We start from the raw sequence: 12,312 nt of genomic DNA on the forward strand, positions 1-12,312 counted from the left end.
GGCAGAAATTATGAGCCATTGCAGCCAAACTATGTTCTAGTGGTTGAACCGTGGAAAATTAATAGACTAACAATTTTGGAGTTTGCACTGAGATGTTGTCGGGTAGCCATTGAATATTCCGACATCAGAGATTGCTAACAGGTGTTTCGAAATATCTGGGAACTTTCTGGAGCTCTGAATGGCAGAGGATAGCTACAGATCATCAGACAACACAATCATTGTAGGCTGCATTATGGGCCATAATTTATGGCTTTGTCAATCAACATAGAAGAGGTGAAGCGCAAGTTCAACAGCAAATAGGACTTTTCAGCACATATCAAACTATATAGGCTAGCCCAATGAATGCCTATGTAAATAGACAAAACACTCGCATCAAAGCAGGGTGACTTCTTCAGATTTGCGAGTGCTGTCAAAACAATCGTATACGGTTTGCTCATATAGTCTAGTGGTGTGGTGGTTAAGTGTCATGCTGCGTTCAAGAGCGTAGGGTAGGTCTACGTCCCGTAGTAGCCTATATTTTAATTTAACGTCTTTAATGGTAAGAGATCGCACAGGGATGGATAATGAGCGGTTGTTTAAGATTAAATTGCAATGCCAGACACCTTCAGATATGAGAGACCCCCTCAGATTTTTGACTTTGTTGCTTTCATGGGAGCCAGTCCTCACTCTATGGGAGCTCGGCTCCCTCTGGCTCCCACGTAATTCGAGCACTGGGCCTACGGTTGATATAGGCCTACATATTCTATGCGATTTACACGTTCAAAAAAACATGGATAAGCTGAAAGAAACTTTAATTGTGTTTTACAGTTTTGCAAAAATAATAAATGCATAGCTAGTGAAATCATTCACTATCCTAGTCGCTAAGATAGAAATTATTAGGACACATACTTGCTGTGGAGATGACACACTTTAGGCTATTCAGAAATTATTTGCGAGATCATTGCAGCCTGATTATTAGCCTATATTTAAAGCCCAACATCTCTGGTGTGGTTTTGATGATCAGAAAAGTAATTTTCCTTAGCTATACTGAAATAGGCTAATGATGTCAAGTTCTGTGGGGTTAGGGTGGCAGTGGACTCGGAGCTCGGAGTGCTGTCGCGGAACATTGGAATTTGTGGCTGCCCAGGACTTTTCTTTTCTTCGGACATTTATTATTTTTGTTATTCAGCACCCCTGGTCAAAAATACTGTAGGTTCCCGCGCGCCTGTACATGACACCATCTCAGAAGCAGTGCAACCACAACACACCACACAGAGCTAAATAACACCATCTCAGAAGCAGTGCAACCACAACAAAAATCAAACCTTGGACATGTAATGGTGGCATACTGTTTAATGTGTTTTGTAGTTTCAAGTAAAACATCACTTATACAAGTAAAACATCACTTGTTATTTTGATAATACAAACGAAACTATTTAAAGCAGTATGCAAATCTACAGCACCAGCCATCGTACATGCATACCTGCCTCAATTCAAGGACCTTCATAGTCCTCCCATGACGTCATTGGGATTTAATGCTTTTTTATGCCAATCTCATGTCCCTGGGTAAAAAAATCCAGCGATAGCTAAATTCTTTGTCCAGGTGTGCCCTTATAAAGGTTAAGTTGAGGTGCGCATGTTTGGAGAACAGTGATCCATGATCAGCATCCATGATTTTTGGATGGGGTGAAAATATTTCAACCACCAGAACACCATACCCACAGTGGATAATCAGTCCATCCAGGATTTTTTGAGATTGTTGCAACCTAAAATGGCTGATTTGCGGAAGGAAGTGAAAATTGCAAAAATAGTTGCGATTTCACCTGGTACCTTGTGCGTTTTAGGTTTTCTTTTTATTATGATCTTTACCTTTTTAACTATATTTTGACTACAGTATACTGCCCTTCTATGGTTTTGTTTGTTATTACTGTTTGAATGACGTTGAATGACCTCTGTGTATAAACTTGACTTGACTTACTTTCATAGACTAGATAGTTTAGCACCACCAGGTTGAGAGATGCAAGTAAGCAGATCATTAACATTAGCTTTCTATTTATTGCCATCAAAACTGCAGAGGAAAGAACAAGTTATAGGGCAGTCTCTGGTGTCTGCAGAGGTGAGTGTGGCCTCTGGCTCAATATTCTGCGCGAGGGACTGTTGTGGTAGGTAAAATTTCACAGAGAAACTACGATGATTGGTCAAATTTGTAAAAAAGTTGCGGTGTTTGGACAAAATTGCAAGATTGCCAGGAATTTGCGGAGATTTGCTGAATTTGCGTTAATTGTTGCGATTGCAACATCGCGAATTCCTGGAGGGACTGGATAATAGCTATAGAAATGTATTAGTTAATTTTTCATAAAAAAAATTAAAATGATGAAAACCCTTCTTTCTACCACATTGTCTTACAACTTTTTGGCATGTGGCAGTGCCATTTTCAGTCAGAACAAACATATTGGTCAAGAAAAACCAACATTAGATCAACATTTGCCAGGGGTATGAATAATTTTGTTCCTAACTGTGTGTATGTATGTATGTATGTATGTATGTACGACTCTTATTTCACTATTGGTCTGTTCGAAACAGTAAGAACTGCTTCCTTTTAAGATATCTAACTGGGGAGCGAGGCAGCAAGTGTGATTTTAAACCGAAAAAACTAATTTTGCTGCCTTCTTAGATATAATAAAGATTTAGATAAGATATAATAAAGAAACAAAGATTTCCTGAATAACGGTCATTTTTGGAGGCAGCATCGATGCACACTTCATGCTCCCTTCTACCCATAATCCTTTGCAGCAACGTCTGAAACAGCTGTGAAAAGTAAACAAAGATTGCGGATAACATCGTTAATGGCTGCTGAATCTGTTGAAATGTAATTTGTGTGACATTATTTTGCTTAAATTTGTAGATCTAAGATGAGAAATAAACTATTTACTATCTGATTATACCATTGTTGTAACCGTTAATAGCGTCTGGTCTGATATATCTGCCGCCCGTAAAACAAATTTATACCGTTAGCCTGCTAGCTTACGTAAGCTAAGTGGGACAATGTATAGAACACCGGTCTCCACCTCCGCTGCGCGTCGGGGTCCGCTTTGCGTCCAGGATGATTACAGATATGATTATCAGGGATGAAATTGATGACCGGAATGAAAAGAAGGGGGGATGGGGGGGGGGGGGGGGGGTGTGGATGGTAGCTCTGAGAGCGTGAATGAGGTGGTGTTGGGATGGGGGTGGGGATGGGGGGTGAGGGGTAGTGAGTATGTGAGGATGTATGTGTGTGTGTGTGTGCGCGCATATGTATAAGGCTGGTTTGCTGTTGGGCCAGGAGGAGAGAAGCTGGAACATAGAGAGGGAGAGAGGGAGGGTTTCAGAGGAGAGGAGTTGTAATTATTCTATTAATGATAAGTATAATAATAGGAATAACTGATTGCCTGGTTGATTGCCTGACTGATTGCCAACCTGGGCACCCATTAATGGCCACAGTTCCACCCAGCCCCTGCAGTTATACTGCGACGAGCTGACAGAGGGGAGGACCTGCGTGCCACCCATCGCCCCAGGCCCCCAGCATATGCACACATCCCCCACTACCACGACCAACCACACCTCGCCCCCAGACCTTCACCCAACACGCCACTCTTGACCTAAATATGTACAGTATGTGAATGGCTAGGTTGAGGGGTCTATCTAGAGTGTAGCATTAAAAGAAGTGGGCATGCATGGTGAATATCTGTCAGGATTTCCCCATGCACACCACACTTACCCTGTGTAAGATGTATGCCTCAACAATGTGTGCATTAAAATAAGTGAGGCATGCAGATAGACACCTGATGAGGCATCTACCTGCACTCCACTCTTACCCTAGCCTGTTTTGTAGTTTTTGTTTATGTATGTCACCTAACATGTCACAACTCTGGTGGGTCTCATCACCAAGGGCGACGAGACTCAATACAGGTTGGAGGTCGACCATCTGACCACGTGGTGCAGGGACAACAACCTCCTGCTGAACGTCAGCAAGACCAAAGAGATTGTTGTTGACTTCCGGAGAGGTCACACCCAACACCTGCCACTGACCATCGACGGTGCTGTGGTGGAGAGAGCGAGCAGCACCAAATTCCTGGGGGTGCACATCAGTGAAGACCTCTCCTGGACCACCAACACTGCATCACTGGCGAAGAGAGCTCAGCGCCGCCTGTACTTCCTGCGGAAACTCAGGCGAGCAAGTGCTCCACCAGCCATCATGACCACATTCTACCGAGGCACCATTGAGAGCATCCTCTCCAGCTGTATCGCTGTGTGGGGCGGAAGCTGCACTGAATACAACAGGAAAGCCCTGCAGCGCATAGTGAACACAGCTGGAAGGATTATTGGTGCTTCACTCCCCTCCCTGAAGGACATGTACACCACCCACCTCACCCGCAAGGCGACCAAAATTGTGAGTGATGCAAGTCACCCCGCTCACAATCTGTTTTATCTACTGCCCTCTGGGAAGAGGTACAGAAGCCTGCGCTCCCGCACTACCAGACTCACCAACAGCTTCATACACCAAGCTGTAAGGATGCTGAACTCTCTCCCTCCTCCACCCTCAGCTACATAACATCCTGGACATTGGACCCACAATGGCCGCCTGCACTACTCCACTTGCACACTTGCACACTTGTACACTTTACAACTTGGTGTTGTTGTCCTGAAAACACAACACTTCTGCTGCTCTTACATAACTTGCACCATTATGCCACTTTCTTTCTTACTTAGGTCAAACAGAACTACCCAAGCCTTTTATTGGCCTGACTTTGCACTAGTATTTTATTGACTGTCTATGCACAATTTCAACCAAATTTTGCTGCTCTTATTTTTTTCATTATTATATGTGCCCTCTTATTTACTTATTTACTTACTTTTTTGTTTACTTGAATGTTATGTTTGTCTGTGGACCAAAATTGGTAAAATATGTCTTGTCTTCACCGTGGGATAGTGAGAAACGTAATTTCGATCTCTTTGTATGTCTGGAACATGTGAAGAAATGGACAATAAAGCTGACTTTGACTTTGACTTTGAACATGTAGTGCAATTAAAAGAGAGTAAGCTTGCTGTGTGCTTCCAGGACAAGGCGTGTGCATGAGCGTATGAGGAGGGTGCACACCGGGGGCCCAGGGCCAATAGATAACCCACAGGACCCAACCAATGCCAAAACAACACAGCGACCCGCCAGGACCTAGTCTCCCAAGCCATCCAATGGGGGCCCCGTCAGAATAACGATGGGAGAGGCAGAGAGAAAGAGTGAAATTAGTAAAGTTATCAGAGAATGTAAATAAAAGGGGGAGGGAAAGAAGGGGATGCTATTTATATTACTACTACTACTACTACTACTACTACTACTACTACTACTACTACTACTACTAATAATAATAATAATAGTTCCAGCTACCCTCCCCTGCCCAGTGTTCGATGATATGTGTATCTGTTGATGAAGTGTGTTATGATCGTGTGGAGATGGAACTCAGGCAAAGAGGGTCAGGACTGTAAGTAGGTGATAAAGGGGTACCAAGGAGAGGTTGTATCCTGAGTATTGATTAAGTTTGTAATTGATAGGTTTTCTAATGATATATAGTCTGTTAACAAGTTTTTCCAATGAGTGATGTGAGCTTTGTTCTTAGATTTCCAGTTCATGGGGATTGTTTTCTTGGCGATAGTCAGCGCTACCAGCAGTGTTTTATTGCAGGAGTTGCTTAAATTGACTGTGGATGTATCACCAAGTATGCATAAGAAAGGGGATGCTGGGATGTGACAGCCAAAGATGGAAGAGAGAGATTTTGTGACACTCACCCAGAAGTGGTTGATTGGAGTGCAATGCCAAACCGCATGAATGTATGTATCTGGGTTATTTTGTGTGCAGTGAGTGCAAAGATCCGAGCCAAACCCCATTTTAGGGCATCCCCGCTGTTGAAAGCAGCTGCACGGCAGTACTTCTCAGACTATGATTTGTGTACCGTCTGGACAATGCAGCTGCTTGGCTGATGTTGGCCATCATAAATCCAAGTGGATTGTGCCCCATGGGTACCCTGGAATACCAGATCTTCTGCTGGTCGAGGACAGACTGTTCTTGCCTTAGAGGATGGAGGTAGAACCTCTTTGCATCAGGTGGGCAATGTGAAAGATATTTCTTAAAACTTGCCACCGGGCAATTTGGGTTTCCCGGTTCAGAAAAAATGCACCTGCGATAGTTATATTGCATAGCGTCCCTTGGGTCTTTGTGATTTTTCGTTTCGGCGTTAAACGATAGACTGATATACTCTTTGGCCTTTTCGTTTAGTTTGATGGTAAACGAATCCCTGGTCAGATCCCGGTTACCCTCCCTGCCTCTTCGTGCAAGGTGCAACTGGACGTCAAACCATACCTTTCGGACTAAGCCAATGGCTGTGGTCGTAGAGAGGGCCTCTGATTCCCTGATTCGCTTTAGATCAGCACTTGAGATGGGGGGATGGTGCTGGCTGATGTCTTTGCCACTCTTGCGAATATCTTTGATTACAGATTTAAAAACATTGTTGCTGGACTTAAATTCTGGGTTGAATTTAGCATAAAAGCGATTTATTCCACTACGGAGAGAAATGTAGCTCGCAACAGAATAACCATTGCCAGCACTGTTCCGCACAGATGGATAAAAAGCCCTCAACAGTTGGTTCAGCTGGTCGGCATCATAGTCCTCCGTGGTATCAGATGACTTGACTCTCTGTTAACCAGTCTTTAAAAACGTTTATGGCCCAAGAAGTGCTTCTTTTGGTGTTGATTTCGTTTCTGTTTTCTTCTACTTTGTTTGTAACCTCTTCGTCTGTTCTTTGTTGTTTCCTTTTCTTTTTCTTTTTTGGGGGAACAAATCAATAAACTGGGCCTGCCACCAGCGCTCAGCAGTTTCGTATTTGCCGAATATATTGAAGTTAATAGAAAAGTCATCCATTTTTGCAAACCACAAGGTGTCGCCTCTGTACCACAATGCTTCTTGCTGTAGATCGTTTTTTTTCTGTTAGGATAAGTGAACGGCACTACTTGCGGAATGATATGAAAGACGTATCAGAAGCACAAAACCCGTTGCCATTGACAGCAGTAATTATATGTTTGCAGCGGTAATTACATGAAAATATTTTACCGTAGAACTTTGGGAAATCCCATTCAAGTCAATGGAGCGTTCTACTTGCCTTGTAAAGAGCCGTGTAATAATTTAGTTTATTATACGGCTCTTCACAATGCTAGTAGAACGCTCCATTGACTTGAATGGGATTTCCCAATGTTCTACGGTAAAATAAATTCATGTAATTACCGCTGCAAACATATAATTACCGCTGTCAATGGCAACGAGTTTTGTGCTGCTGATCATATCACTCCGCAAGTATTCCGGTCACTTCTTGCATTGGAACTTCATTCAAAAGTGAAAGCAGACGGTTGATCAGCTGTGTTGCGAACTATTTGTTTCTCAGCAAAAGCCACAACGAAACAGTAACAAATAAGTGTAAAGAGACTATCGTGGAGTTTATTTTTTCGTTTTGGCAAGTAGTCGTATAATAAGTGGGATAATGTATAGAACGCCAGTCATTATGGGAAAATAAGTCCCTTCAGGGCGGAACAAGACCCCTCCGCTGTGCGTCGGGGTCCGGTTCGCCCTGTCGGGACTTATTTTCCCAATAATGACCGGCGTTCTATACATTATCCCTTACATAATGACCGGCTTTTATGTCATACTATAGTGTTAATCAAAGATTCTAGAGTGCTACTCTTTTTTTTAAAAAGATGCATTTAATCCAAAGTCATGTCTTGTGAGACAGTTTCCTATGTAGGGAGGGAGGCAGCAGGCAGCCATCTTCCATTTCGAACAGACCCTACATAGTGTGTCTACGTGTCTCCATAGCTCACGTCTTACCTTTGTGCTTTCTATGAATGCTCCTCATCAGTGTACCTAGCTGTGGCCCCGCCCACCTCCACCGTCTCAGACGTGAGAGTCACAGACTCTGCCCCTCTGGACTCCACAGCATACCTGTCCACACGTGCAAGAAAACACTCATTCACTACGAGAAACACTCTGGCCCTGTCAAATATCAGTATTTACCTTATATATTTTCATTATTTTGAAATAAATAACAAAATATACACAACAGAACAAACAATCCAAGAGATCATTATTAATGTTAGTTTCAGACACAAAACAGGCCCAAGTATGCCATGGCTTAGTAACACACCATGCCAACAAAAGACACACACTCTTGTGACCTAGTTCTGGTAACAAAAGAGACACACTCTTGTGACCTAGTTCTGGTAACAAAAGACACACACTCTTGTGACCTAGTTCTGGTGAGAATGGATCTCCCACAGCAGGGGGTCAGTCCACTCGCAGGGAGTGTTGGAGGATGAAGGAGGCTGAGACAGCAGGAGGTGGAGGAGGAGGAGGATGAAGGAGGCTGAGACAGCAGGAGGTGGAGGAGGAGGAGGATGAAGGTTGGGAACTCATGGAGGGGAACTCATGGTAGCCCTCGGACTCTGAGAACTGACATAGGCACTCAGGGGGCCAACAAGCAGGCCAGCATCTAGAGGAGAACCGGTCACTGAGGGGGAGAGAAAGGAATGAGGGACCGCTCGTAGTGGACGTCTCCGGCACGGGCCTGCAGCCGCCAGCACTGGACCACCAGGTTCCACGGCACGGAGAGGCCAAGCAGTGTGAAAACACAGAGCCAACACCTGAGAAGACTCTCCAGGCTCTTAGCCCTTACAATTCCATTTAAATAATTTGACACTTTTCATTCAAATAACATGACACCTTCAACAAATGTGGAATGGAATTCTAAACAAAAAGACAGACAGATTTTGGTTTAAAGGGTTTATTTCCCAACTCTCAGTTAGCTTGAGCACTGGGTTGTGGTTAGCTGGTGATGGCACTGCGGTGGAATGTCATGGAATGCAGGGTAGAGAGTCCAAATATCCCTACGGAGTGGCGTATTGCATGTAATTCAGTCATTTGTATTGGCAACAAACCCATTTCATGAAAAGTGCGAATGATGCAATAGAGACAAGACCATAGAGTTCACGATGATGCACAAGGGTCAAGACAATAGAGTTTATGATGATGCAATAGGGTCAAGACAATAGATGATGGTTTTCTTAAGGACAAGACAATAGAGTTTATGGTGGTGTTCTAAAGGCCTTGTTACGGCGGTTCATGTGAGCGCTGGTCATGGAGCTGCTGCTGACCTGCTGTGAGTGGGACTCCTGTAGGGGGCGCCGTAGGATGGCTGTGTGGTCAGTGGCATGTCCAGCAGTTCGCTGTCCGTCAGGCCTACAGCAAGGTGACTGCGCCAGTTACCCCCCCCACTGGCTGCAGAGGACACTAGTGAAGAACAAAAACAAGATATTTACACATTCCGATGTGACCCAAGTTTTATTGGGATTGGACACTGAGTAGCCGAGAGGAAACAGCAGGACAGTAATCATCGGAGGACTGCATCCCGCAGGACAGTAATCTGCGTCCAGTAGGACAGGAGGACTGCGTTCAGCATGACAGTAATCTGCGTCCAGCCAGCAGGACAGTAATCTGCGTCCAGACGTGGGCACTGCTGGCAGTCTCCCTAACCTAAGGAGGATGAAAATGTCTCACTCACTCACATACATCCTCTCTCTTTGTACAGGTCTTTCTCCACTCTGTCTCTCTCTTTTTCTCTCATCTCTCATTTCCACTCTCTCGGTCACACAGTCTCTCTCACACACTACCTCTCTGATGTTTCACACTCTGACTAAGCTTTCTCTACAAAGCTGGCATGACTGAATAAAACCCAGGCCAGTGAAAAAGCAACGGCAGCCTTAATCTGTGTTCCAGACAGCGTGAGCCAATTGAGCTCCGCTCAGCGCGCCGTTCCTGAGTGGGGCTGGAGGGGCGTACCTGAGGAGAAGGAGGTGGTCCGGCTGGAGTGGCTGAAGGGGGCGGCAGGGAGCGTCTGGTAGCCCAGGCTATGCTGCGAGCCCCTCTCGTAGTCGTAGACTCCGCCCAGGCCTCGTCCAGCGTCCCGGTGGACTGCGCTGCGCTGGTACCAGCCACGGAGATGCTCCACCACTAGCGCCTTCTGCACGTTCTTGGCCAGCAGCTCGTTGCGGGGGCCCTGTCGGCCCCTCGGGGGCCTCATGGTGGCGTAGGGGTTCTGGGCCATGTCGGGCCCGTCGGAGCCGTAGTGGTGGTACCGGCTGTGGGCAGGGTAGCCGCTGTGTCCGTAGGAGGGGTTGACATTGTAGTGGCCCTCTAGCTCGTTCTCGAACACGTAGCCGCCATTGGAGTACGGCTCGTAGTCCGGGGTCGGGTAGCCGGCTACGTAATAGGCCAGCGGTCCGTAGTGTGCGGGTGGTGGGCAGGCGTAGCCGCAGCCCGAGGGGTTGTGCACCAGGTTGGGCATGCTGCCCGTGTTGCCGTACACCTCCACCTTGCGGTGGCGCCGGTAGTCGTAGATGCGGTGGTCGACGGTGCGGTACTGGGCGTAGTCGGCGCTGGACAGGCTGGTGTAGGACGAGCAGTCGTCCAGGGCCTCGGAGCTGGTGCTTCGGCGGGCTGGCGACAGCGTGAAGGTGGCCTTCTCCAGGCCACTCTCCCGCCGCAGCGGAGACTGCGACTCCAAGCTGCCGCTGCGGTGCCGGAAACACTGCACGTTCCCCTCTGACCTGCAGGGGGAGCTCCAGCACTCAGATACAGCTCACAACTCTCACGCACACTTACGCATGACTCTCACGCACACTTACGCATGCTCACAACTCTCACGCACACTTACGCATGCTCACAACTCTCACGCACACTTACGCATGCTCACAACTCTCACGCACACTTACGCATGCCACTAAAACGGAATGCATCTCTAGCTCTCTTTTACCATATTCTACAAATCATTTTTACATATGACTGTCAGGGTGCATATGCAATACTATACTCTACAAATCATTTCTACATATGACGGTCAGGGTGCATATGCAATACTAAACTCTAAAAATCATTTTTACATATGACTGTCAGGGTGCATATGCAATACTAAACTCTACAAATCATTTTTACAAATGACGGTCAGGGTGCATATGCAATACTAAACTCTACAAATCATTTCTACATACTGTATGTCGGTCAGGGTGCATATGCAATACTATACTCTACAAATCATTTTTACATATGGCGGTCAGGGTGCATATGCAATGCTAAACTCTACAAATAATTTCTACATAAACTCTACAAATCATTTCTACATATGACGGTCAGGGTGCATATGCAATACTATACTCTACAAATCATTTTTACATATGACGGTCAGGGTGCAAATGTAATCTCCATTTAAAAAACTGTCAATATCACACTGGAGGCTTATGTATGTGAGTAGTGTGTTTGTGTAGACTGAGTGTACAGTAGAGTGTTTGTGTAGAGTGTGTAGAGTGTTTGTGTACAGTGTAGTGTCGAGAGTGTGTGTGTAGTAAAGTGCAGTATATGAGTGTAGAGTGTGTGTGTAGTGTAGAGTGTGTGTATGTAGTGTATAGTGTGTGTGTAGAGTATAGAGTGTGTGTAGAGTGTATGTAGAGTAGAGTGTGTATGTAGTGTACAGTGTGTGTGTAGAGTATAGTGTGTGTGTAGTGTAGAGTGTGTGTGTGTAGTGTAGAGTGTGTGTAGTGTAGAGTGTGTGTATGTAGTGTAGAGTGTGTGTAGTGTAGAGTGTGTGTAGTGTAGAGTGTGTGTATGTAGTGTAGAGTGTGTGTAGAGTGTGTGTGTGTAGAGTAGAGTGTGTGTGTATGTAGTGTAGAGTGTGAGTAGAGTGTGTGTGTGTAGAGTAGAGTGTGTGTGTGTATGCAGTGTAGAGTGTGAGTAGAGTGTGTGTGTAGAGTGTGTGTAGAGAGTGTGTGTAGAGTGTGTGAGTAGAGTGTGTGTGTGTGTGTAGAGTGTGAGTAGAGTGTGTGTGTGTGTGTGTAGAGTGTGTGTGTGGGTCTGACCGGAGCTGGCTGCTGCTATAGGCGTTGCGGGTCATGACGGGTGTGTGCGGTATGCTCCGGGCGTCACGTGGATGTCTGGGAACCGTTTTGTATGGACTGCTGTGAGTGGACGACACTTCCCTTGGGCCGTAGTAACGTCCCATGTCCTGGAGGTCGTAATCCAATCTGCGGAGGGACAATGCGTACGTCTGTTAGGACAGTTGGGATGCTCTGGTGACAGGGGTCAGATTCATCCAGTGGAATGTCAACTGCTCCCTCAGCACAGAGACAACCTAAAGACCGGTACTCCTCCACACAAACAAACAACCATGAACAACAGACACAGGGACAAAACAAGAGAGAGAGACT

General features: G+C 45.7%; 1 protein-coding gene across 3 annotated transcripts in view; it reads right to left on the reverse strand.

The window, feature by feature from the left end:
• frmd4bb (FERM domain containing 4Bb) overlaps positions 1-12,312 on the reverse strand; it is a 61,809-nt gene that overhangs the window by 1,779 nt on the left and 47,718 nt on the right. For all 3 annotated transcript variants that reach the window (XM_042099456.1, XM_042099455.1, XM_042099457.1), the window contains exons 20-23: positions 11,965-12,129; positions 9,896-10,662; positions 9,211-9,346; positions 7,889-8,002 (exon numbers count right to left, since the gene is read on the reverse strand). In XM_042099456.1, coding sequence (XP_041955390.1) covers positions 7,900-8,002; positions 9,211-9,346; positions 9,896-10,662; positions 11,965-12,129 — 1,171 coding nt within the window. In that variant the 3' untranslated portion in view covers positions 7,889-7,899. The remainder of the gene's footprint in view (positions 1-7,888; positions 8,003-9,210; positions 9,347-9,895; positions 10,663-11,964; positions 12,130-12,312) is intronic.

The sequence above is a fragment of the Alosa sapidissima genome, chromosome 7 (genome assembly GCF_018492685.1).
Source record: "Alosa sapidissima isolate fAloSap1 chromosome 7, fAloSap1.pri, whole genome shotgun sequence".
Taxonomy (NCBI): domain Eukaryota; kingdom Metazoa; phylum Chordata; class Actinopteri; order Clupeiformes; family Clupeidae; genus Alosa; species Alosa sapidissima.